This window comes from Symphalangus syndactylus, chromosome 20, assembly GCF_028878055.3.
Source record: "Symphalangus syndactylus isolate Jambi chromosome 20, NHGRI_mSymSyn1-v2.1_pri, whole genome shotgun sequence".
Lineage (NCBI taxonomy): Eukaryota > Metazoa > Chordata > Mammalia > Primates > Hylobatidae > Symphalangus > Symphalangus syndactylus.
This window is the reverse complement of record NC_072442.2, coordinates 12,741,744-12,769,489: the sequence shown is the minus strand read 5'-3', so window position 1 is coordinate 12,769,489 and position 27,746 is coordinate 12,741,744. Positions and strand designations below refer to the sequence as shown.

Here is a 27,746-nt window from a genome sequence, read left to right as displayed (position 1 = left end):
AACAACGAATTGGAGAAATCATTGTATGTACATGTTATGTGTTATCGAGTCTACCACTTTCATTTTACAGATAAGGGAATTGAGGCACAAGGATACATTGGGTAACAACTTTGTTATTCAGTTAGTCAAACCATGTTGTCGTACATGCATAAAGACTGAGAGTCCGTGGTATATTTAGCCTGCTAACATAAGTAAAATAAGAACATGAAAATCAGATGTTAAGAAAGATGAGTTTACAGTTTTGCCTGTTAATACAGATACTTTATGTGAAACTCACTAAATAAAATTGACAGTTCAGAACACTAAGTTTGTTTGAATCCTGGAAGGGATCAAAGAATAAAGTCATCATTCACCTTTCTTCCAGTAACGGGATTCCACAGAGAAGCTGGATGTATTGTATTACGAAGTCCCTTCCGTTCCCTGATTCATCATGGCAGGAGATCCAAGTTCAACACCAGGATATTTCAGCCCGAAAGTCTAGAGTTACACTTGGGCTGTGATCCCCAGACTACAGAACTGCACCCTCATACTAATCAGCGTAAATGTCGGTGCCTTTTTTCCTGCACCTGAAATCTTCTCTTTATAGTGGAGGTCTCAAGTGTGGATCAGAGTCCTGGCTGTCTTTCTCTGGGAAAGTAGACTATGCTCTGGGTGACTTCAGCAGACTTAATATAGACCACTTCCACCAGGGAAGAAAACGTATTTGGGCGCCTCCTACTTGCTTTTTCACTAAGGTTGTGTGTCCATGAGGACAAATCAGATTTCTTTGGAAGTTTGAAAACCTTACAACTATATTTTTCTGCTTTCTTCAAACCCTATATCTGATTTGTCAACAATTTTTCCATTTCTACTTCCCACATAGCTGAAATCTGTTCATTTCTTTCTATTTAGACTGCCCACCCAGCTGAAGCCACTATCAATGTTGCCCTGATGATTCAGTGACCTTCTGACATCTCCCTGCTGGATCCACTCCCTACACAGAGACAGAGAGAGCTGTGTTAAAATGCTAAGAAGATCATGCCACACCCTCCCTAAAATCCTCCCATGACATCACAGAGCATTAAATATAATTCAAACTCCTTGCCTACAAAGTCCTGTGTTCTCTTTTCAATCACCCCACCCCCAGGCTGTTCTCTCCTCTTCACCCATCCTCCTCAGCACTTCAGCCATCCTTACCCTCTGGGTATCAGCTTGAGCACTCCTTCCACAGACTCTCCTCCCCTAATCCCAACCCTCCCTCAACTCTTTTTTTTTTTTTTTATTTCAGCCTTTCCTTTTCTTCTTGCATGAAATTTATTGCATTTATTATTGGATTTGTACCCCAGTGGGGGTAGGAGGAAAACAATAAAAAGTAAATAAATAAATAAATAAATAAATATTAATTGCTTTCCAACACTAATCTCAGTTAGTTAGTAATTAGTTAAGCGTCTGTCTCCCACATCAGAGCATAAGCTGGACAGTGAGACCTGCTACCCTACTCACCACTGCCTCCCCGGTCACTAGCACACACCTGGCACATAATAAGTATGCAAATATCTATTGGGTGAAATAATATAAGAATTCTGGACATATATCTAGAAAATATATATATATATATATATATGTACATACAGAGGGAGAGAGATTTGGATCTAGAGCTATAGATCTATATGTGTGTGTGTGTATATATATGTGTGTTTATAAATGATAAATGAATTAGTCACCAAACTAAATTCTTTTGTTAGTTCTAGTAGTTTTTAAGTTGTTCTCCTCAGTTTTCTAAATAGACAATCATATTGTTAAGGGGAAAAAAGGAGATAACTTTACCATAGCTTTTCTAATAGCTGTACCAATCATTTTTCTTTCCCATGATATTAAATGAGCTGGGCTGAAACAATGGTTTTCATAATGTCTCAGCAGATGCTCCTGATGTCTTTGCAGGAAGTAGGGTAAACTAGCAGGTACAGAGCTCTAGGCTCTGTCATCTTTGCTTTACAAATAAAAGCTAAGTTGTTGGTTTTCTGCATTCAGACTCTGAAGAAATGTTTATGAGAAGCAAAGGTTTTTATTTATTTATTTTTGTAGAGACAAGGATCTCGCTGTGTTGCTTAGGCTGGTCTCAAATCCTCCCACCTTGGCTTTCCAAAGTGCTGGTATTACAGGCATTGCACCTGGCCAGAGAGGCAAAGGGTTCTTCTGATAAAAACAAACTTGACAATCACTGGACTAGAACTCCCAAGCAATGTAAACAGTAGCATTGCAGTCTTTCTTGTCTTTTTAAAAACTACAATTTAGGCTGGGCACGGTGGGTTACGCCTGTAATCCCAGGACTTTGGGAGGCCGAAGAGGGCGGATCACGAGGTCAGAAGTTTGAGACCAGCCTGGCCAACATGGTGAAACCCCATCTCTACTAAAGATACAAAAAATTAGCCAGGTGTGGTGATGCGCGCCTGTAGTCCCAGCTACTCAGGGGGCTGAGGCAGGAGAATTGCTTGAACCCAGGAGGTGGAATTTGCAGTGAGCCGAGATCGCGCCATTGCACTCCAGCCTGGGTGACAGGGCGAGACTCCATCTCAAAAAAAAAAAAAAAAAAAAACACAAGAAACTAAAAAGTACCATTTATTAACTGTATAATATGTGTCAGTGACTACGCTCAGTACTTAAAAGTATATTATCTCACTACAAACCCAGTGAATTAAGTATCAGTATTTCCATTTCCATTTAACAGATGGTTTAAGAAGACTAAAGGACATCTCTAAAGATATACAGAAAGTAAACATTACAAATGGAATTCAAATCCAGATCCCTCTATTCCAAGGCATTTCTCATAACCACCAAGCCAAATAAGAGCACCTATTTGGGGATTTTAAAAATACTTTGTTGGGCCAGGCACAGTGGCTCAGGTCTAAGTCCCAGCTATTTGGGAGGCTGAGGCAGGAGGATCACTTGAGCCCAGGAATTGGAGGTTATAATGAGTTATGCTTGTGCCAGCGTGGGTGACAGAGTGAAACCCATCTCTAAAAATATAAAATTAAATTTAAAATTAAAAAAGTTTTTTTTCCTTTAGCATTTTGAAGATGGACTCATTGTATTTTTCAAAAATGGCCACAACAGTATTTTTCTTCCCACATAATCTCTTATATGACTTTAACACTCCTTTCTCCAAGAGGTAGAGCCTGTGTCCCTTCACCTTAAGTTGGAGCAGACTTCTGACTACATCAGAAGTGATGTTCTGTGACCTCTAAGACTTGGTCATAAAAGATGAAACAGCTTCCTGTTTCTTTTGGAGCTCTCTCAGAACCCAGACATCATGCCACTCCCTCCCTAAAACTCTCCAATGACTTGACAGTGCATTAAATACAATTCAAACGTCTTGCCTGCAAAGTCAGAACTCGGACATCATTTTAGAACCCAAAACCTAGACGCCATCCCAGGAGGAAGCCCAAGCATCTTGTGAAGAGGATGTCTTGGAGGACATCTAAAGGGCCTGACCAACAGCCTGGCCTCAGCAGCTCTGGAGCCTGAGCTCCCCAGCCGCAGTTAGCACCAACTTGCCAACCATATCAAGGCGTCCTCTTGAAAGCAGATCCTCCCACCCACCCACCCAATCCTGTCGGGCTGCCCCAGCTAACACTATCTGGAGCAGAGATGAGCTGTCACTGCTAAGCCTGGGCTAAATTCCAGATTCACAGGCAAAATAAATAACTATTGTTCTTTTAAGCCACTGATATTTGGGGTTGTTTATTATGCAGGAATAGATAACTAAAATAGAAGACATCCATCCTATATGACTGTCTTTTAAAAGAAGGAACATTAGAAATGAAGAAATGAAATTATTTTAAAAAAGAGAAAATCTTATTAATAGTTACCTTTAGGTTTTGAATAGATATATCATGTATATTAGTATAAAGAAAAAAATTGTTGCCGACTTTCTCTGTGTAAAATAAATATAGTAAGTTTGCACTTCCTCTCACTAACATCTGCCATTTCCTGGATTTGCTCATACCTTGGAATAAAATTCTGGATAAGTATTATTGTGGTTTAAAACATGTCTGTTCTCCGTAAAGAATTATATTTTTACATTTGTAAAATGTTTTTAAAGCATGACTTTATTGCTTACTTTGAGTACTTGTAAACTACATCTTCACTATTCATGAGTTCCTAATTTGATTTCATGCTCAAAATTCTGTAAACAGTGACTGCTTGGCATTCAGCTTTGGGGAAAATGGCTTGACTTCTATTCCCTTATAGAATACATGGGGCTCTTAAAGCCTTGATTCTTTTTATTTTATTTATTTATTTATTTATTTATTTATTTATTTATTTATTTATTTTTGAGACAGAGTCTCTCTCTGTCGCCCAGGCTGGAGTGCAGTGGAGCGATCTCAGATCACTGCAAGCTCCGCCTCTGGGGTTCATGCCATTCTCCTGCTTCAGCCTCCTGAGTAGCTGGGATTATAGCCGCGCGCCACCTCGCCCGGCTAATTTTTTGTATTTTTAGTAGAAATGGGGTTTCACCGTGTTAGCCAGGATGGTCTCGATCTCCTGACCTTGTGATCCGCCTGCCTCGGCCTCCCAAAGAGCTAGGATTACAGGCGTAAAGCCTTGATTCTCATAGAAGGTTTTGTCTTTTATATTCAAGAATTTTGCCTGGATATACCTAGAAATGTGGGGATATTTTTTCCATTTCTTTTCAGTTAATCTTTTTAAGTATCAAATTTAAATATTTCTTTGGCTCAAAATGTTCTCCTTCTATTGTTTTCACCTTTGCTTTTGTTCTTTCAATTCCATTATATTCTCTGGAATTTCTACTTTGCACAGATTAAATCCCTTGGATTAGGAGCCCTTATTTCTTATCTTTTTCTCTCATTATTTTTATGTATTGAGATTTTACCTTCTTCATGACTGCCAATTCTCATTTTTGGAGGTGAAAAGTCTTCTTGAATTTTATTGAGAAAAAAATTTACATCTTTACAAAATGTTCACTATTGTGTGCACACTAAATGTGCACTAATACTGCATATTTGGATGCAATTTAGTAGGAAAGAATAAGCAGTATAGGAAACGGAATGAGGCAGAAGTATTTAACAAAAGAGTGTGTATATTGAGATACCTGTCATTTGTAGCCCCTGAGATTAATTATTATCACTATTGGCCCTAGCTTCTATCATGTATTCATGGAGAAGATGAGACATGAGAGGAAATTTTTTAAAAATGCAACAAGAAAAGCTGGAAGCAGACTTAATGTGTTCCCACAAAGATATTGTGGGACATCCTTGCAATGGAACACCATATAGCCATTTCTGATTATCCATTTATTGACATGGAAAGAGTTTGCCATGGATGGTTAATACAAAAAGAGAAAGTTTATACAAATTATATGCAAAATATATAATCCTATTTTTATAAGAAAAATAATGTACATATTATGTAGAGAAGGTAGTGTGAAGATACAAAAAATATTGGTAGTTCTATTGAAGGTGGAGTTGATGTGATTTTTATTTTTTACTTAGGTTTATCTATATTATCTCATTTTTTACATTATAGCTAGGTTTTCCTGTTGCCACTAAAAAAAGAAAAAAGACAGCATGATTCTTTAAAGCAATCATTTGTGTTTTAATGACTTTCAGGCATAGGCTGGGGAAAATTGCTTTTTTGTTGTTCAAAACAGTTAAATTTGCTAATTTAATACAGACTCGCAGTCGGTAGTCGGTAGAGGGCGCAGAAGAGAGAAGGAAGTGAGTGAGTAAAGCTGGTGTGTAGCTGGATTGAAAGGTTTCCTAACACTTAAAGGTTATTTTTATTTCCTTTTCACTCATTTATCCAAGAACATTGCTGAAAGATCATAGAAGCATAATTTCAGTTTGGCTATCACATCGTGAAATGTTTGGCATTATTTTATAGGGAAAGTCAAAACATATACTTTTAGTGGGTATAGGGAACTAAAAATAAATGAGTGTCTAGTTTATGCCAGGCACTGACGTATACTTTATACACTGCAGTCTCCTATTTAAAATTTATTTTGAAAACTTTAATCGTAGGTTATAAACAGATTAACACAGCCTTGAGAAGGATTTTTTTCAAAGGATAGCAAATGATGTATTAAGGTTAATGAGTACTATGAGTTGGCTGTGTCCCCACCCAAATTTCGTCTTGAATTGTGGTTCCCATGATCCCCACATGTCCTGGGAGGGACCAGGTGGAGATAATTGAATCATAGGGTCAGTTTCTCCCATCCTGTTCTCATAATAGTGAGTTAGTTCTCATGAGATCTGATGGTTTTATAGGGAGCTTCCCCCTTCGCTGAGCATTCATTCTTCTCCTTGATGCTGCCGTGTGAAAAAAGACACGTTTGCTTCTCTTTCTGTCATGATTGTAAGTTTCCTGAGGCCTCCCCAGTCATGCTGAACTGTGAGTCAATAAAACCTCTTTCCTTTATAAATTGCCCAGTCTCGATATGTCTTTATCAGCAGCGTGAGAACAGACTAATACAATGAGCTAAAAAGGAAATATTTAAATAAGAATTTCCATGCCTTTAGGAAAAATATAGCAAAATGCACATTGAAAAATTTTTTCAAAGTGAACATACTGTACTGGATAATATGGAAAACTGACTCGATTCTGATATAGTCAACAATAATTGAGTAGTTCTCATATTAAGTGTTCTTACCACAATAAAATTTTAAAATAAATAAATAGATGTACCATAGTAAATCTAAACATGGATATATATTCTCCCATAGCTAAATATATGCAAAACATAAAAACTTGTTAATTACCCTAAACCTTGTGCTACTTGTAAAAACAGATACATAGAACTCAGTGTTTTAAAAACAACATCTATCACCTCTTTCAGATGAAACATCTCCAAAGCCTAGACTAAAAGGAACTTACTGTTTTAAGCTTAAAAGAGGGGACCATGAAGTGTAGGAAAGATTGGAAAATAAAGATTAGTCGTGATACACTAAAAAGATAACAGAATCATTCAGGTTGCCTTTTGAGATGATTAGAAATGCAAAGAAAATGGTAACGAGTAAGTCACTTAATCTCTTCAGGTTTCAATATTCCCAAGTCTAAAGTGAAAGAGCTAGATTAGATAATTTCCAAGCCTTCTTGCTGCACTATCAGTATATGTGTTTCTGACTTTTTGACACGTTTGTATAGAATGTTACAGTTTTTAAGTGCTTTTGTAGTCTAAGTGTTTGGGGCATGAAATGGTTAACAAGAAAGCCTGGGCAGCTGCAGCTGGTGGGGGGTGGGGGTTGATGGTGGTGCAGGGAGAAGCGCAGTCCACATTTCCATGCAACAGTGGTCCTTCTTAGCTGAACACAATCTGGAAGCTAATTATTTCCGTAAAAGTAGGGAGAATGATACTGTACATAAATCAGCTTACCACAGTGCTGGGATAGCACGGAGGCAACAGTGGTGGAATGGCCAAAGTATAAAAGGAAGTCATAAAATAATCAGAGAGAGAGAGAGACAGAGAGTCAGAGAGAGAACGAGAGAGAGAGAGATGAGACAGAGACAGAGATACAGAGAGACTGAGAGAGACGGAGAAAGAGACAATGAGAGAGACAGACAAAGCTCTTCTTGAAGGTAATAAATAATAGGAGAGGCATCCCAATGCAAAACCTGCTAGTTTCCTATAACTGATATTAAGAGTGAGGAAGCAAGGAAGCAGCTGGCTGTCCTAGCACAGAGCAGAAAGGAACAAGGACAGAAGAGGGTGCAAAGAATGGGATTGGCAGTTCCTCAAGGACAGAAAATCAGACAGGTCTGTAGCAGAGAAGGCTCCTTTAGGCCTGGTTGAGTCTTTAGCAGGAGGCATAACAGATACGGATGAGAGCGTTTGACCTTTAGGATATTCATAGTGTGCTGTAGAGCATTATGTTAAGAGAACTCTTTTAACAATTATGTTGGTCTCATTCCATACTGGAGGTTCAATCATTTTCCATAAGATTTCTCACATTTATAATGTTATGCATTAATGAAATCCTCCAGTTATTGTTAAAGTGGATGATAATGTGTGGGTGGCCCTGAACTTTCAATGTTATCCAGAGAAGGCAAACATGAGAGCAGCAACCTTTAGGTCACATTACTGTAACCAGGCTTCTTCCTGCACTTTATACTTTCCCATACCTGCATAAAGACCCAAATATGCAAGGAGGGCACTATTATCCCCCTTTTCCAAATAAGGGAAACTGAGGCACGGAGCTGTTAACTTATTTGTCCACAGTCACAACATTGCAAGCAGTAGAGCCAACCAAGATTGGCTGGGGTTTCTGACATCTAGTCCGTCAGTAAGGTTTTGCTCGAGAAATGTGTATTTTATGTCTAACTATGCATTAGATGTTGTGCTTTAGTGCAGGGGACACAAAGATTAATTTTGTATACTGGTTACTCTTGAGAAACTCTCAGTCTTTTAGATTAGAAAAGATAAACAAGCAAACAGCCACTTTCCACACTATTTGTTGAGGGCTATGATACATGTAAGCACAGAGCAGTATTTTCAGCCAGGAATATTTTCACGCCAGGGTGATTTAGCAATGTCTGAAGACATTATTGGTTGTCACAACTGTGCGGGAGAGAAGGGGTTGCTACTGGCATAGAGTGGGTATAGGCCAGAGGTGCTGCTAAACATTCTGCAGTGAACAGGACAGCTCCTCACAATAAATAATTATCCAGCCCCAAATGTCAAAAGTACCCAGATTGAGAAACACTGGCATAAACATTACAGGAACTTGGGGGAAGGGAGTTCAAGCTGCCTCATCTGAAAATAGAGGAGGACTTACCAGGGAAGGTTTCTAGAAGCAGGTGATGCTTGAGGTAGTCATGAAAAGATGAGTAGACATCATCTTGAGCCTTCAAGAGTAGGAACCAACAAAGCATGACAAACATAAAATAATGTGCTGTTTGTGATTTGTAATTTGATCCAAGCTGGAGCTGAGGCTGGAAAGGAAGGGAGAGGCCAGCTCATGGGAAGACTTGTATGTCATGCAGAGATTCTAGACCTCAGATGAGGGAGAATCATGGATAGGTTTTAAAGAGGGGTGAGGCCGGATTTGCAAACTTGATAGCTTGCTGTATTAGCATTAAGCAGAGGATCTCAAACTTCATGTGGATGCAGATAAAAAACGCAAGTTCCTGACCTTTCAGCACACACACACACACACACACACACACACACTATCCTGATGCAGTAATGTAGTAGGTCTGGGGTGGAGCCCAGAAACCTGTATTTTTTGCAAGCACCCTATGTGATTCTGAGGCAGGCAGCACAAATCCTCCCTGGTGTACAGGACATATTTGACAGTGGTAAGATTGTAATCTTACCAAAAAGAAAATAAGAAAATTTGGAGAAGAGAGGAATATACAGTGTTATTTTTTCTCTGCTTAGGAGAACCGTGTGCTTATAAGGAATCCACTGCACTGATGGAAGTCACACAGCAGCACAGCAGCTTCTTTCTGGATTCCGTGGGCTGGGAAGGGAGGTGCTCTAAGGAAATGCACAGTCCATGTGATCAGAGCACACCCTCTTGGCAGCCTCAGGGGAGCCCAGTTGCTTCTACAAAACCCGTCAAAGTCCTCTGTCCAAAAGCCTTGTTGGTCCGGCGGTACCTGCTTCCTGTTCCCAGAGAGATTCACCCTTGGGCTTTCCTATCAGTCTTCCCTAAAGTTGGCTGCTCCTGTGTCCTGTCACATAAAACTGTGAACCGAGGTCTCCGACTTACGTCATGTCAGTCACAGCAGGGTGAGGCTCCACAAGTGTGAGTTCTGGCCCCTGCTGCTTTCCTTTCAAATGCAGTTTACGGTTTATTATGGTATTGGACACCCCACGCTCCTTACTGCATTGGCTTTGGGTAACAAAGAGTGAAAACTAGTGTGCAAACCTGAAAACCTAGAATTTCTGATCGGGACTGAAGAAAACCTTTGTGCTGCAGTCAGTCCCTGAGCCAGACGCCTGTGACTCTCTTCACATGGAAATAGATGAATATCCACAGTAAAAGGTCAGTGGCTTTGCTGACAGATGTTGCATCAGGGAATATTTTTTTAAAAAAGAGGCTTCCTACAGCTGTTGTGGTAGCTTGGGTAGTAGTGTTAGCTATTTCCCCAAGTTGTCTTGTCTCAGTTCTCTGATATTCTGAGCCCAGATAGGATTTTTTTTTCTAAGAAAAGAATAATAAAGTATCTACAGATGGAATCCTGAGATCTGACAATGGGGCACTCAGAAGTTGGGTGACTTGCCCAAGCCACAAAGAGGAAAAGAATCAAACTCAAGTTTCTCGACTTTCAGTTAATGGCTAATTTTAATTGCACAACAATATCGGAGAGTCAGAAATGTTCATTTTATTGTGGAAGCGATCCAAAACCTTATGCTAGATTCTAGAAAAAAGATGATCAAGCCCTATTAGCGCTGTAAAAAAAGGTAATCAAGCCCTATCAGTACTGTAAAGAAAGTTTTGCAAACTAAGTTAAACTTAGAAAATAAATAGCAAGAAATAAATCAGGGAAGCAAGGTTTCCCTGAGACTGCTGAGTCCATCATACTGGAAGTCATGCAAAGTTATCAACAGCAGATTCATTAACTGGGTACAAATGTACAGTTGGAATTCAAAGTAGACTCGGTGCCCTTCTGTGTGCCCTGATGGAAGAAACATCGTGTTCTCATTCTGTGGCTGTGTACTCTCTGGGGATCATTGGTTTTACCAAGTTTTTACATTGCTTTTTCAAAGACAATAATGCCTGTTTCCTGTATAGTTTATTTAAGTAAACAAGAAGGAGACAGCAAAGTTCTGTCTCCTTTACAAAACGAGACTTTAAAAATTTTATCTAAAGAAAGAGAGCAAGAGATCTGTTCTCTGCATTGTTCCATAAGATAAGTTCATAAGATAAACAGTTCTATTTTGAACTCAGTTCAGCTGGGCAAATTGTTCTGTTTCCTACTACCCACACACATCGTGAATATCAAAGACTTTTTAAAAGGATAAAAATGCTCCCAAAAGATTTGTTGAGCTAGTTCTATCCTCAATTAATATAACACTACAGAGGTTCTGTGGGAAGGCAATGACATTTTTTTTTTTCTGGCGAAGCAATCATTTTAAAACCCAAGAGATTATTTGAAGGCAAGTTTACTCCTTATGAGCTACAGAAAGCGTGCCATCATTTGAACACAGAAACGATATTCCACAGGGATTAGGAAGACATGCTTTGGCATCAGTCAGACTTTGGTTCTAGTCCTAGGCACCATTTTCCAAATGTAATTGAATAATTATTATAATTACTATTCATTTATAAATTAATATTTATCATTATAATGATAAGGAATAATTAATGTACTTAGCACTAAATATCTGGGTACCTTAAAATAACCCATTTAAATAATTATCTAAGTTTTAAATTTACATCCGATTTCAATGTAGAGTCATTATTTTATTTATTCATTGACTTATTTGGCAATGACTTTCTAAGCATGCAAAATTGATGATAATGTCCTTGAGGAACTGACAGATGATTTCCCAACCAACATGACCATGGTAAACCCCTCAACATAAAAGCTTGCTTCCATTGCATGAGGCCCAAAACAGGGCATTTCAAAATAAATCTGTAGTGGATTTGGATTACTATTTTTTAAAGCATTCACTCATGGGAGCAACATACAATTAGTTCTTAGTAAGGCAAAAGCATTTCTCCATATGTGAAGTGATGAAACAAGAACCTTCTATATATTCCTTCTTCATGAGTAGTACCTTAGAGTAATAACCACTGGAGAAAATATTTTCATTACCAGAAAATATCTATGTAGTGCTTATTTTAAAATAATGTCTAACACTGTAAGAAAGAATTACATAGTTATGTTCTTATTTTCAAGGAATTTAAAATTGAACATATAATCAATAAATTCTTTGCATATGCTCAATAAAAATAAAGTCTCAAATTGGAATTCTTAAATTTTTTTTTATTCTATGCAAAACATTAGCAATCTCACATCCTGTGCATATATATTGTATGTGTGTCAGCAATTGTGTGTGTGTGCATATGCATATGGAATGAAGTGAATTGTAAAATTATTCATAATTTTACTGGAAATTTTATTTGTGAGCCTATAACAGAATTTTTTGATGATTCACACGATGCATCATAACTTACTAGTTAGGCAGTAATGCCAACCTTCTCTGGCATTTGCCTCTCCACTGGAGAAGTGAATAGCTATGCTAACAAAACGATCACATATTCCTTACCCCACATCTACTCCTTGTCCTCACCTATTTCTGCTCACAGCAACCTCAAGCTATTAATTACTTAATTTAAAACCTTACAAACTCCTCTCCCTTGATAACTTTCCCCACTTGAAATTCATTGCTGACTTTTGCTGATTCTACCATTGCAGTGATTTCCTACCTGTCCGCATTTCCCAATATCAGGTGCCCATTGCCTCTTACCTGGATGATCACAGAGGCATCCCAACTGGTGTCTCAACCTGCTTTCCCTCTTCCCCATATTGACTTTCCCTAGGACATCCCAACACTCTATAAAGTCAGGCTACTGTTTATAATGCACAGAGCTGACTGTGCAATCCCGTTCAAAACCACATTGCTCTCAAAATAAAGTCCAAACTCGCCATCGAGGCGATAATCCGACCATAAACCATTTCCGGTCTTATTTTGACTGCTCTCTGCCTGCCCTGCGCTCTTTAAAATTCTGCCAAACAAGCTACTCAGTGCTCTTTGTAGAAGACTTGCACTTTTCAAAGCTATGCCTGAATACAGGCTGTTTCTTCCACCTAGAATCGTGTTCTTTCCTTTTCTATTTATGTTAAACGCCTGAGTGCCATGAAGATTCCAACCACCACCACCCCCTACCACCTACACACACATACCCCTGGGCCTGAATTGATTTCATCTTCCCTGGGCCTCCCACAGCCATTTGTTATTCCTTCTAGAAAAGGATTACCCACATTGGTGTCCCCGTGACTTTCCTGTTCTGGATAGTAAACTCCATGAAAGCAGAGACCATGCTTTGCCCACTGTTTTGCATCTGCTAAGCTAGAGCATTTAGCAAGTTCCTGGCACCCAAAGGAGCACAGCAACTAAAATGCTCCCGAAGGCAGAGGAATGGCCTGGGTGACTTTTGAAGTGGCCCGACTGCTATGGCATCTTCCACGGATTCCGCAGGTACCAGGCCTATGTCTGTCCCAGCCTCAAACCTACCCAAATCTGCTTAGTGATGCAGCTCTATTTTAATGCCCAGATGTATACAAGGCGAAATACACGGTTTAATCATTCTAGAAGCAGTAGGTACCCCTTTTCAGAGCACTTTTCCCAAACTAAATCTAGTGAGAGTATATCACCCTGAACCCAAGAAAATGAGACTTAAGCTAAACCTAGGAAAATGTACATAATCTAATTTTAAAAATGAATTCCTCACAACGCAACGTAGAAGAAGAAAGAAGTACCTAGATTTGAAACCTGGCTCTGCCACTTTCTCTATAAACAAAATACAAATACCTGAGAGATGACTGTGTTATGGGTAGTGCGTGTTAGATGCTTGTGTTAACGTGCCCCTTTCCTCTTCAAACTGAGCATACTGTGTGGGTCAGTTCAGAAGGAAGGAGCCCAGGTTCTGGAGTTAAACCCAGAAACAGGGCCAGTCTCTGAACCTCCATTTCTTTTTTTTTCCCTCCATTTCTTTCTCAGCAGAATAGAGAATTAAAATGTTATTCGTGAAAAATATCCTCCATGCTCCTCTTACCAAGCCTGCAACTTAAAACCTGTGGTTTAAACTGTACTTTCAATTATTTGGAGGAGGCCAAAACTGATGAGCCCATCCTGAGCCAGTCATTTTAAGGCCAGTGCTACCTAACTGGGACAAGGCCAATCCGGTTGGAAGGTATATTCTGCTCTTTGACTATGGAATGGGGAAAAGCTAACTGGCCCTTACAGAGATACCATTGATTATCAGGTTTTAGGACACTTTACATGTTGCAAGGTGATTTCCAATTTCCAGTACCAGATTGGTGTCGAAGCTAGAAATTGTACACTGATTAGGAGTCGATTGGGTGCCACACAATGTTTATGTACATCATTTTATGACGAAGACAAGTGATATTTGGCACCAGAGCCTAGGGGGAGATTTCTTCTGTAAACGGGCACCAAAGGCTCCATGCTATCAGGTACAGGGAGGAGTGGCAAAGGGGTGAGGTCATTGTGATCCTTTCCCTTCTCCTCCCCGAAAAAAAAACAAGTATGGTGTGTTTCCTGTAAGCCCCACTCACTAAGGGAGGCTCACTCACTAAGGGAGGCTGACCCTAGGATTGTACATTTGTCTTAGGAAAGAAAGTGTCAGCCCACTTTGAAGTAACTCTCGTACTTCGGGCTTCCTCATCTTTGGCCTCCAAAGAATAACGTACATAAACATAAAATGCTATGCAAAATTTATGGGGTTGTATCAGGATGACAGGAGTTTCGGTGTATATTCTGATTTTGAGACAAGAAAATCAATTCTTCTCATCTGAGGCCAGAATGGCAATTAGTTCTTGTTGAAGTGAGAGATTATTTACTCAGCTCTATTTTTTTATGTTTATGTGACCTTTCATAGTTACTCAGAACAAAATTGGATAAGAGAATGGGGACTGTAATGTGCATCTAAAAGATGTATGTTTCCCCTTCTATATTCACATGGATCTTACGAGATTCCAATACCTAGAAACTGACCACCAATTAGTAAAATACATATTTATATCTAAGGCACATTCATTGTTCCTCTTGGTACTATCAGATCTCTCTATTTAATGTCCTAGACCTCAAAGAAAAGTGCTTTGGAGGAGAAAAAAAGAAAAGGGGGAATAATAACATGACCTGCTATCCAAAATGAACACAGAAGCACAGATCACTTTCCAAAATGTCCATGATTTCAGAACATAAATGCAGGCACACCCTTAAAAGAAGCATTAGAGAGGAGAAAACCTGGCCAGCTTCCCAAATCTCCCTGTATCCAACTGGACTGGGTGATGACTGAGATCAAAGGCATGTGGTGATTGGACAGAAGGCCAAGAGGAGCTGGCATCCTCAAGGCTGCTGGAAATTAGCCAGCTCAAACACACCAAGCAAAAGCAAATTGGAAATAAAGACAGGCGAGTAATCGAATGCACATGGGGGCATGCTTCACAAAATGCAAACTCCATGTGTTCCCAGAGGAGAAATTTCCAGGTCTTCAACAGCATAAACTCAATGGGAAAATCAAAACATCCCCTTTTGCAACCTTAGAGCCTGAATCTTTGGCTTCCACTTTAGGGAAATGGGCAAAATGACCTCTTTGTCATAGTACCCACCATGCTCTCTGCCCTCCTCCACTTCTAGACCCCTCTCCCCTAAGTAACTTTGTCTTTCATTTTGTTTCTAAAAAAAAAAAAGAGAGATTTTTGCAATCTGCGGCATTCTCTCTGGAACAGCAAATGTTCCCAGCTCTGCCGTTTACAATGCCTTTGGTGGAAGGTCACCTCGGAGGTGTGATTTTTCAGTATAACATAGTTTCTGTGGTGCCTTGACATTCTCTGATGAACAGCACCAACAGGACCACTCCTCTGACATTAGAGAGAGGGTCCACTCACGCACCAAATGCCATTTTCACCACTAATCCTTATCTTCCTTGTACTCCTTTTATTACCTGCCTGTTATGGTGAAAGAGGATAGTTTATGGTCCCATTCCCCTACATACACACTTTCCAACCCCATACTCCCTTAGAAATGTAGAGCAAAGATTACAAATTCTTTTCTGCAGGTTCTGATTCACAGAGGGACAGCATCAGAACAGGAGCTTTGGATAGGAAAAGCCTCGCAAATTAGTGCCTGAATAAAGATATAAAAAGAGAAAAGTGAAGGAAGATATTCTTCTCGAACTTGATGCCCTTTCTCTCTCTCTCTCTGTGTGTGTATACACACACACACACACACACACACACACATATATGGATTACATTTTCATGGTGGACAACAGAGTAAAATCCAGCAGCATTTAAGGGATTTCCTCTCACCAAATTGTCTCCGGTCCCTTAATTGTGTTTAAGCCTTGCTGAGTACTTTGTTTACGGTCCCTAATGTGGTGATTTGCATCCCCCTCTCTGGGTTGCTCTTGGCGGGGCAGGCAGCTGTCTCAGTCTAACTCTGGCTGGGAAAGGTAAGGATCTTTGCTTTGCTTTTTGAAAGATCTGGGAAGGAAATGTTGAATGCCTATGGGGGTTAGGGGCATAGATATAATTCATGCATTGGAGGCTTTGAGAAAAGCTCTCCAAACTTAAAGGAGTCTCCTAAAGCCATGTGCTTTAGAAAGAAGTAGAGAGATTTCCTCTTCTTTGTGAAAATAGAGGGCTTGCAGAAATAAGGCTGGTTGCATTGTGGATGAAATTTTGCATTTGGGGGCAGGTGTCCCCAAAGGATGCCCAGGGGTGTTTCATACCTTGTAGACACAGAGTGGAAGGAGGAATAAACATTCAGAGGCAACATGCATAGATCACTAGGAATTCTCTTTGAATTTCAATTTGAAGAGGTAAAGTCAGTTAAAGCTGCGTGTGTCAGTGGTTAGGATGACAGGCATCTATTCTTCTGATACAATGTCTGCCTTATACCAAAACTTTCTACCTCTTTGAATTTAACATACGAATCATCAGTTGTCTACTCAGAGTCTAGAGATGTGTACCTGTGTACCAAGGCAGGTGCACACACCCTGTGGAGGAGCATCGGTGTGAATGAGGCACCTGAGCCTGACAAGGTTGAAGAAAGCTTTGGTATTGGAAGTGATGACAGATTCGTGCTCCCAGGGCACAGACACACTCACTGTGCCTCATTGTAGACTCAGTCAAGGGCTTACCATGAAAAAAGGTGCCATTGTCCTCTCTGTAGAAGTTCAATGTTTGCACCTTTAGCTTTGGTAACAGGAAAGCATGCTTTTCAACAGAATAAGGTGATATTCAGAGCTTCAGTGCAGTTACTGGGCTGTCTTGCAGGCAAAGTGGTACTAGAAAATAGAGGGGAATTGCCCTCAAGGGCCAGAGTTTGCAGGTGAGAAGACAGCTCTGTTAAGGAGCTTCTCAAGAACCTCCATTGTACGTAGCCAGCGGCCCCCATCTCACCATCTTCCGGGGGCAACTTTGGCAAGTTCTGAAATGCCCTGGTTCTAAGTATTCCTGACGCCCAACACCAAGTGACAGTACTCCTCAGGGATGAAAGCTGTCTCTTTAGGTCTGACATTTTTAAAGTGTGAGGATCATGGTGACCAAGGCCTCCAGGTACTTGCCATGACTCCCCCAAACCTCAGGGACTTTTCAACTTTATTTTTTACAATGACATACCCTCTCTCTGGCTTTCACTCTAGAATAAACAACTTCTGGTCCCTCTCTTTTTGTCACAAGTCATCAGGGTATTGCTACAAGGCAAGGCTGGAGAGAGTGTGCTTTGATAGAGGAGAGGCGAGATGTTTGAGAACATCCAAGCGCTTTGCCAGCTATTAGAGAAATCTAACAATTTGAGAGAAAGACGGAAAACAAATATCTTCCAAGAGTTAATTTGGATCTGTGGTTCACAGTATTAATTAGAAGGGGTTATTAACACTTATACAGATGAAAAAATGGAGGATGAAAACTTTTAACTACAAAGTGTAGAATGACCTCCCAGTATTATCTTTCCTCCTCAAAAAGACAATCTTGGGCTTTATGTATTTCAAGGTTTTAAAAATTTCACAGTTTGTCTGTAAGAAAGCATAAGCCTATAAAGTCACTTATAGGTTTATGGGGTGGGAAATAGATGTTTAACTTTATTGTTTGAGTGTATGATGTGTCAAGTTGTATATGTTTGAATGTTTAAAATACCTTGTTCCTTAAAGTGGGCCAAGGAACAGAGGTCTCAACATAGGTAGGGAGCTTGTTACAGACTTACTGAATCAGAATCTAAATTTAACAATCTCCCCAAATGATATATGTATCCATTAAAGATTAGGGTTCAAACCACGGGTTTCTCTGTTACTGGGTGATCTCTGTTAAATTACTTAACCTCTCTGAGCCTGTTTCCTCATTTATGAACTAGTGAGAATTAATGTTAATATGTGACATTTCTGAATATTGTGCCAGGTCCAGAGTAGGTGCTCTATAAATGGTAGCAATTATCGTGATGATGATAATCTTGGTGCTGCTAAAGTTACCTCCTTGCAAAAGCAGTAAACAATCATGTTTAAATCAATGTAACTGGCTTTCCCCCTTAACCACAAACATTTGTGCCTCCCGCCCTCATGCTAAATGAATTAACACTGAACAAGTGGGGTTTTAAGCTTCAGATGACTATCACGCGCATATAAAGAATAATGGGAAAACCTAGGAACATGGATTTTTGCTGGCTTAGAGACTGAATTCAGCTGCCTGATGACTTCACAGCTGTTTCTGCCACCCTAGAGTGTCTGTCCCCTCGGCTCTCTCCCCTCAGCTGGGTCTGCAAAGCTGACTCTGGGATTTTCTTATAAAAATGCCTGATGGATGGGAGGAAGATCTGGAGGTCGGCGGGGGGGAAAAAATGAGTCATTCAAATTCACAAAGCAGTCCACTTAGTAAATGCCGCAAGAGAAAAGTAAAAGCTGGCTCCTGTCTCTGGGGAATCTGTAGAAATGATTCGGACTTATCATGTCACTGAGCAAAGTTGGGGGAAGCCAAAACTCCGAATCTGCTGGCAAGGAAAAGAACGAAGGAAAAAAAAAAAATGTTAGGGAGGGGCAAACCGGAGGGGGAGGGAATAAAAAGAGAGAGGGAGGGAAAGACAAGCGTCATTTAGGAACAGAGGTAGCCTGAAAGAAGCAGGAACTTCAGGATCCCAAACCAGACCAGACCCTATAGTAAAGTATTTTTACATCTTTTCTTTTCCCCAGAAGAGATCCCTAACCTATTGTTTTATTGACAGCCTTGCTGTTAGAGGCTCTTTCCCAGAAGTTGGACGAAGTGGCTCAAGCGTTGCTGTTTCTTCTCTTCCAAGTCAAGTGGTTACTCTGGTAATGGATTGCCTCTCTCCGAGGTGAGTGTAAGTAATTTGGGGACAGATCTTGATTTTCAGGTTAGCTCAATCTCAGCTTTGGGGTGAAGATATTTTTTTCAGATATAATCTCAAATATCTTTTAACTGGCCTCACCAGAAGTTAGGGTGTCATTGGACACCAGTGATTAATTAGTTTGGTGATTAAAAATGACATGTGAGTAGGCAGCTCTAAGATTTAGTTTCATTGCTCAGGGAGTGATATTTTGACTTTCCAGAGCAGGGAAGAACCAGTGAGGTTTGATTTGGAGTTGAATTTGTTTTCAGTGGATGCTTAATATATTCAAAGTATGAATCTCATTGAAATGGTCTCAAGAATCTTTCTTTAAACTTGTTCAGTAACTACAACTGCTCAACTGTGTAGCAGCTAGACAGCTTTTTGAGAATGGAAGACGGTGACTCAACCATGTCTGAGCAGCAGACAAGTTTTCACTGATTTCTCATAGACAACATTTCAACCAGACACTTTTGATCAAAAGTCTCCAGCTTTGTCCTGAAATGTTCAGGTTCAAAATACTTAGAAAGGGTCATTGTAGCAAGTTGTACACACAAAGGCATGGAGGAAAATGAAGGTTGTGAAATTTTCCTGAAAATCTAGCATGCTTATTTGTTTCTGCATGTTGTAGTATACATAACATTGAAATTTTGTGTTGAGCTTAATAGAAAATTTGTGAATTGACAGCTAATTACTCAAATAATCGATTTTATTTTTGCCAGGAGAAAGCACAAAATTATATCCTATGAAGGGGTTGAATTTTTTTTCTTATTTTTTCTCTTTTATAGCAGATTGGAAGATAGTGTTACATTTCAGACCACAAATCCCCACCTCATTGTCAATGAATTTTTTGCTGAACTGTCCGCCTAAAATGGGTAATAAAAAGACCCCAGGGAGCAGGTTGCACTGTGTGTAATAGTAACACAATAAAGATTTGTTGACTGTCATTCAATGGAGAAGAACATCATTTGTTGCTGGCCACTTGCCTTGACATTGATTTCGTGGGCAGCCAATGAGTGATAGTTTGGAAAGAATGCATGTTATGCCCAGCAAGATTGGCGGAGTCTGAGTTGCTGTAAGTTTTGGGATTAATGGTACGAAATATTGTTTGTAATGTATTCTCCTCTTGAATGAGACCATCTTTGGATTAGGATTCAGGCATTTCTGTGTGTTCAGAGGAAGGAGAAGCAATAGACAAAGCAGAAAAGCTTGTAAAACATTTGTAGACCGCCAGGGTATACTAAACACTATAAGTGCTTCCTGCTTTTTCTGTCTTCCCTTCATATGCATCTGCTTCATCTTATTTTTTGCCTAAATGCAAAGAGAATACAACCAATTCGAAAAAAGAGTAAAGTTGCTTTTCACATGGATCTGTGCCTCCTGGAAAGGAGGTGCCTCCCCAGCTTTTCATTTCTGCTTACAGGGTTCATTCTGATACATGTAGCTGACATCTCCTGTTATCTTCACAGCTTTCACCCTGGTGAGACTGTCCAGATCTAGTCTGTAAACCCAGCTTAGAAGTTGTAAAAATGACCGAAGAGCCCATCAAGGAGATCCTGGGAGCCCCAAAGGCTCACATGGTGGCGACGATGGAGAAGAGCCCCAAGAGTGAAGTTGTGGTCACTACAGTCCCCCTGGTCAGTGAGATTCAGTTGATGGCTGCTACAGGGGGTACCGAGCTCTCCTGCTACCGCTGCATCATCCCCTTCGCTGTGGTTGTCTTCATCGCCGGCATCGTGGTCACCGCGGTGGCTTACAGCTTCAATTCCCACGGGTCCATTATCTCCATCTTTGGCCTGGTTGTTCTGTCATCTGGACTTTTTTTACTAGCCTCCAGCGCCTTGTGCTGGAAAGTGAGACAAAGGAGCAAGAAAGCCAAGAGACGGGAGAGTCAGACAGCTCTCGTGGCAAATCAGAGAAGCTTGTTTGCTTGAGACTGAATACGACCAAATGGGCCATTGGGCCTGGAAAACGTGCTCTGACTTTGTCACCCAATTCACCCAGAACCATGGCGGGAGAGAACAGACTTGGCGTTGGAGCAGACTGGAAGTATGGGGGTGGGAGGGTGGAGGGGCTTCTCCTTTGTGAGGAATGACTCATGTCTCCTTTAACGACAAACTTAACCCTAAGGGCTATTTCTGAGACTGAAAAATCAGCTTTCTATTTACATTAAACACTTCGGGGGTCATGGGAGTGCACGGCATTAGACAGTATTTGGTTCACCCTGTAAAGTAGCCAAGAAAAGATGAGAAAATAACAAGATAGGCCTGGCACACTAGACATTTGCCTCCAAAAGAAAAAACCCACAGTCTTAAGATGTATCATAAAAACATTCTGCCAAGGATCTAAATTACCTTTGGTTTCGCATATGTCTATGAAATTCCCTGATAATTTTTTTCAATACATTGATTCACTGGCATCTGTTTTCATTTTTCACTTTTAATAACTCATCACTGGTGGTACTTTATCTTGAAGAGTTAACTAATATTTTTTATATTTTAACATCGGACCGTTTTAGCCAGTTGTAGTGATGTATCAGAAGTAAAGAAAAACCCATTAAAGTTATAGCTAATAGATGCCGTTGGGGGTTAAATTAATAGTAAAATAATCCAATATAGCACTTTTGATGATTTTTATATAAAAGTCAACTGTACATTTCATTCAGAATAATAAATACTTATTGCTGCTAAAACTTCTTAAATGGTTATTTCTGTTATAGTTATTTCTATTGCAGTTCCAAATTGCCATCTTCCCTTGTCTCATTTGCAAGTTCTCAACTGTATTTCTCTCAAATGGACAGGTTCCTTCTTCTTTACTGGAGGATTTTTGTTTTTATCATATTGGTTTTTCATTACTTCTGAATAGTCTTAATTATGTTTACTAAATTCTAAAGGAGTTCTGTGCTATTATAATTAGGAAATCAATGTCTTTGGTCAGGAATGTTATAATGTGCTATTAAATGAATATTACATTTTTATGGAATCAGTTGTTAATTATTTGCTTAACACATATGCCAGCACCAACTATATGCCAGGCATAATGTAGATTCTCAGGTTTCTTACTCAGCTAGATCTAATACAATGCAAATAAAGTTACTGCTTGAATTCTTCAGTGGACATTGAGCTAGTCCACAGCTAGGACTCTACCCTGTAACTCCAGCCAGAAATACAGCTCATTCATGTAGTTTAAACCACCTTAAACTAGAATCAAAAGATAGGCGTGAAGGTTTCTTAAAACTTGGAAAACAAAATCAGCCTAGCATAGCACAATCATTGAAAGTCTTTCTATCCAGAAATTTAATTAAACATGGCAGGAGCCCTGGGTCCCTTACTACTCCCTCGTGCTCAGGTAGTTTTGGTAAGTGGAAACACCCTAAAAATGACTTTGCGGGTCAGATGGTGTCACGTACAGATCAACATTCCTCCCAACCAAATGCAAGTTTAGAGGGCTGTGCTCATTTCAACGCAAGTGAGTCTGTGCCTTCACATGCCTCTTCTCGTGCAAAGATACTCAAAGCCCACCCCCGACCCCGCCGCCGCATTGCTGTATGAAGAAATTACTCAGACAAGGTTCAAGATTCTCCAGTCTGATCCAAAAGGATGTATCCAGTTTTCATGCTCACTCTAACCCCCAAACCTCCTTACGAGTTAGCCAGAATAGACTATTCACCATTCTTGCACCCAACTCTGGTTTTCCTGCCTCTATGTCTGTCCAAACTTGTGTTTCCCCCCTCGCTTATAGTGCCATTGTTTCCTTGATTTTAATCTCCCCAAATCCTGCTTCTCATCAGCACTCAGCTCAAATGCTACCTCTTCCCGGAAGTCTTCCCTTTCATCTGAAAGTAAATGCTCTTTCGTGAGTTCATCTTTTATTCTCTGATGGCACCTTTTATCTTCTGTCGTGTTGGTGGCATAAGTTTTATCCTTATTCCAAAGCTCCTTAGAAGTGTGCGATAGATCCTATTTTTAACCCCGGTGTAATGACTAACATAATGGCTTACGGAGGTTAAGTACTCAATAAGTACCTAATTAAGATGCTAAATGAGCCAAAGAATAAAAAATCAGAAAGTGAATGGTTTATCCAGAATTATAGTCCATTCTAATCTTGTTAAAGAAAAAAGTTTAGTTCTCATTTTTCCCCCAAAGAGGCCATCTCACTCTCTGTTATGCCTCCACTGTAAGCAGCAGTTGGAGGCGAATATTCACTCTCTATACTTCTCTAGCCTGACCTGGCCTTCAAAATGCTTGAAAAGCAAACTCATGAATTATTTCCGGCCACCAGGGGGCCCCATGCTGCTATTTGAGTCCCCAAAGAAACAGTTCTATGGAAAGACCTAAATTGTAATAACCAAAATGGGATCAAACCTCTCCTAGACGTGAGGAGTTGATGGAGATTCTCCATTTATCCCACCCTTACACACTTCCCTAAGCCACTTCACAGTGGCTATCTTGGGGTTCTGTTAGTACGGGAAAGACTTGCTCCGTGTAGGGAGCTTCTAGTCACATTAAAAGGTATATATTGTTACAGAGCTGCACGGCGCAGAGATAGTTCTACACGCTGTGAACCCCAACTCCCACGAGGAGAATAAACCCAAATTGGGATTACAAATTATCACAATTATCTCATAACATGTTTTTATTGGGTAAGGTCTATCTTTGCAAATGGTTGTATTATATACAAATATGCAGGTGCGACAGAAAATAAATGAATGCATATAAAATGTATGCATAAATGTATTAAAAAGATAATCTGACTCCTCCCTAGAATATCAGAAACCAGCTATATCACCTAGTGGAACTCCCCCCTAAACCCAGACATCCCAGAGTGCACAGAAACAACTTTTAACCTTGTTCTGTGCAGCTGGTCTCTGGCCCAGGTGAGAATCACAGCTGTGTGGTGGCTCTGCTCCCCACCTTACTCTCTTGGTTAATCTAGGGAATCCTGCCTAGAGAAACTGCTCAAGGAGATCACGTGATAGCACAGAGGTTTGAGGCCAAAGGATGAACCCCAGAGAGCCAGATCACAAAGCCTCAAACCTGCTTTCCACCCCCCCACCATCCCTAAAGAGAAAGAGGGGAATACAGCAGAGAGAGATGTTAAACAGACAATAGATATCCTGGTCTCCAGGCAAGTATTATGATTTTGAACTTGGAAGATCTTGATATTATAGTGCTCGATAGTGTAACAGCACTCAACTGTACTGATATTCTTCACCACACTCTGAGGCTAGGAGTGTAAGTGTTCACTCCACTTTACAATTGAGGAAACTATAGTTCAGAGAGGTTAAGTGACTGTTCAGCTAAGATCTCACAGCAGGCGAGGCCTAGCACCAGGACCAATAGGTTGATCACACATTGTAGTTGCCCCAGTGTCTTAAACCTTTGGGCTGCTATAACAACAGTACCATAGACTGGGTGGCTTATAAACAACAGAAATGTTTCTCTCTCACAATTCTGAAGGCTGCGAAGTCCAATACCAAGGTGCCAGTATATTCCATGTCTGGGGAAGGCCCACTCTCTGGTTCATAAGTGAAGCCTTCTTGCTGTGCCCTCAGATGGTAGAAGGGGCAAAGGAGTTCTCTGTGGCCTGTTTTAAAAGGGTGGTAATCCCATTCATGAGAATTTCACCTTCATAACCAAATCAACTCCCCAAATCCCCACCTCCAAATACCACGTTGAAGATGAGATTTCAACATGTAAATTGGGGGATGGAAGGGAACAGACATTCAGTCTATAGCACCCAGTTGTTTTGTTTGTTGGTTGGTTTGTTTGTTTCTTTTCTGAGACGGAGTCTCACTCCATTGCCCAGGCTGGAGTGCAGTGGCGCCATCTCGGCTCACTGCACCCTCCGCCTCCCAGGTTCAAGTGATTCTTCTGCCTCAGCCTCCTGAGTAGCTGGGACTACAGGTGCCCACCACCATGCCTGGCTAATTTTTTCTGTGCGTTTTTAGTAGAGATGGGGTTTCATCATATTGGTCAGGCTGGTCCCCAACTCCTTACCTCATGATCCGCCCGCCTTGGCATGCCAAAGTGCGGGGATTACAGGTGTGAGCCACCACGCCCAGCCGATAGCACCCAGTTTTATGCTTAGCCATAACCAAAATCATTTCTAGAATGTCTCTTTAGCAAAAGGAGACAATACAGGTATTACAACATCTACTTTTGAAAAACTCTTGTTAAAGTATAATTTACACAGAGAAAGTTGTATAGCTCAATGAATTTTCATAAACTTGTGGAATTAATATCCAGACAAAGATACTGAATATTGCCAGCACCCAAAAGCTCCCTTTGTATCTACTTTCCATCAGTATCTCTCCAGGCGAAACCACTATGTGGCCTCTAACACCCAGAGTTGTGTTGCCTGTTTTTTTAATTTTGCATCAGTGGAATCATATCAAGTATACTATTTGTTCCTGGCTTCTTCTTGCAGCATTATATTTATGAGCTACAATCTATATGGTTGTATGTAGTTATAAATGGTTCATTCTTATTGCTGTGTAGAATTCCGTTGTACAAATACAGTATCATTTATTTAGTCTTTTTACTGTTGATAGACATTTGGATAGTTTCTAGTTTTTAACGACTAAAGATAGTATTTTTGGTAGCCAGCCTCTAACAGGGTATCACATGATCCCGGACTCCTGGTATTCACAGATTCTGTGGCCTCCTCCCACACTGTCCCAGAGTTGGTTTGTGTAAACAATAGAATATGGCAGAAGGGATAGTAGTTGACTTCCAAGAGTAGGTTATAAAAGACATCTTGGTTTTTCTCTCTTTTGATTGCTCCCACTCTCCCTCTCCCTCTTTCTCTGAGGGAAGCCATCTACCATGTCCTGCGGATACCTAGGCAGCCATGGAGGGGCCCATGTGGTGAGAAACTGAGGCCTCCAGCCAACAAGTAGAGAAGGACTGAGAACTGCCAGCCACTACCTGAGTGAGCGTGGAAGTGGATCTTTTCCCAGGGGAGCCTTCCAAGGACCGTGTTCCCAGATGACAGCTTGACAGGCCTCATGAGAAACCCACCCAGCCAGGGCTGCATGGTGACTTTATGGGACATACACACTTTTGTCTTTGTAGGCCCCTTCCTCCATTACAACAAAATGGAAGTATCTCACTCACTGGAAGGAGGAAATTGTACCAACAAGCATCGTGGGCCCTAGGCCTGGTGCCTGCCATACCTAACGCGTACCTTGGCCCTGAACCCAGCTAAGTTATTCCCAGATTCCTCACCCACAGAAACTGTGAGATAATAAATGTCTGTTGTTTTAAGTTGCTAAGCTTGGGGGTAATATGTTTTGCAGCAGTAGGTAGCTAATATTGTGCTATGATGAAATTTCTTCTACGTGATTTTTGATGTACGTATGTGCGTGTTTCTGTTGAGGGTAGACCTAGGCGTGGAATTCCTGGATTAAAGGACAGTATATGTTGAGCCTTATTGCCAGAAAGTTTTCCAAAGTGGTTGAGTCAGTGTACTCTCCTGCCAGCACTCTTCAGGGTCTGGATGCACTACATCTTCAGCCATTTTTTAGTATTTTTCATCTTTTTTCATTTTAGCCATTTTTATGAGTGTAACATCTGCTTTTAAAGTATTGAGAAAGGAGACGTAGCACAAGAATGTGGGCTCGATACAGCAGAGCAAGTTAGAGATAGGAGAAGGATTTGGAATGGGAAAGTAGGATTTAGATTTGGACTTTGGAGGAGCAAAGCAGTGAGAGAGAAATTCTCGGGAACTGCTCTGGAGATCAGGAAACCAAACTAGAGACTGGAAGTTTAAGTCGTCGCAGTCCCAGCGTCAGCATTTATCAAGCATCTGTTATGCTCCAAAGGTCATATTCTGAGCTCCACATGGAATATCTCATTTGATCCTCACAGCAGCCTAGTGAAATAGATACCATTATTGTCATTTCGCAGATAAGGAAACTGAGACACAGATGAAGCCAATTAACTGAGATCACATGGTGAGCACAACTTAGGGCCTGAGTTCAAAATCCAGATCCCACTCACTTAACCACATTGCCTATCCTGACTGGTACACAGTAAACTGTCAGTACCTGGTTCTTGAAGGACTGTCTCAAGTAGAAGCTGAGCAACACAGTCTCAGGAGTCTAAGGTAAAGAGTAGGGCTGGGCGCCGTGTCTCACGCCTGTAATCCCAGCACTTTGGGAGACTGAGGCGGGTGGATCACGAGGTCAGGAGTTCGAGACCAGCCTGGCAAACATGGTGAAACCCAGTCTGTACTAAAAATACAAGAAAATTAGCCGGGCGTGGTGGCGGGTGCCTGTAATCCCAGCTACTCAGGAGGCTGAGGCAGGAGAATCGCTTGAAACCAGAAGGCAGAGGTTGCAGTGGGCTGAGATCGCACCATTGCACTCCAACCTGGAAAAAAGAGCAAAAAACTCTGTCTCAAAAAAAAAAAAAAAAAGAGTAAGGTCAGCAACAGTTTTGAGAAACCTGGACTAAAATTAGAGATTATTATGGAATGATTCGCCACCTGAAGCCAGGACTTTTTCTGACAACCTCCATATATTTGTAGCATTTAACAAATATCAAACACTCTCTCCTGAGTCTCATGAGGCTCAGGACCCCAGCCACATCTTCTGCCACTAAAGATATGGCTGATGCTTTCATTCTCATCCTCCTTCAGTTTCCCTTGTGGCAAATTCAAGATTCAGACTATAAGCCAGACTCAGCCTGCCACTAGATGCACAGTG

General features: G+C 40.6%; 2 protein-coding genes across 4 annotated transcripts in view; one reads left to right on the top strand and one right to left on the bottom strand.

Annotated features, from left to right (window-relative positions):
• PCTP (phosphatidylcholine transfer protein) overlaps positions 1-27,746 on the bottom strand; it is a 148,670-nt gene that overhangs the window by 110,145 nt on the left and 10,779 nt on the right. The gene's annotated exons all lie outside the window — the stretch shown is intronic.
• TMEM100 (transmembrane protein 100) lies at positions 9,893-22,018 on the top strand. Of its 3 annotated transcripts, none has more exons than XM_055256334.2 (3): positions 9,893-9,986; positions 18,914-19,024; positions 20,506-22,018. In XM_055256334.2, exon 3 carries the CDS (start codon positions 20,566-20,568, stop codon positions 20,968-20,970), a length of 405 nt encoding a protein of 134 aa, XP_055112309.1. In that variant the 5' UTR covers positions 9,893-9,986; positions 18,914-19,024; positions 20,506-20,565; the 3' UTR covers positions 20,971-22,018. The 3 variants fall into 3 exon arrangements, with proteins under 3 accessions (XP_055112309.1, XP_055112308.1, XP_055112310.1); XM_055256333.2 differs by lacking the exon at positions 9,893-9,986 and adding an exon at positions 16,114-16,151; XM_055256335.2 differs by lacking the exon at positions 9,893-9,986 and having other exon boundaries at positions 18,776-19,024.

What these genes read in the sequence shown, in the direction of transcription:
- TMEM100 (XM_055256334.2), top strand. Translation starts at nt 20,566, where the DNA reads ATGACCGAAGAGCCCATCAAGGAGATCCTGGGAGCCCCAAAGGCTCAC.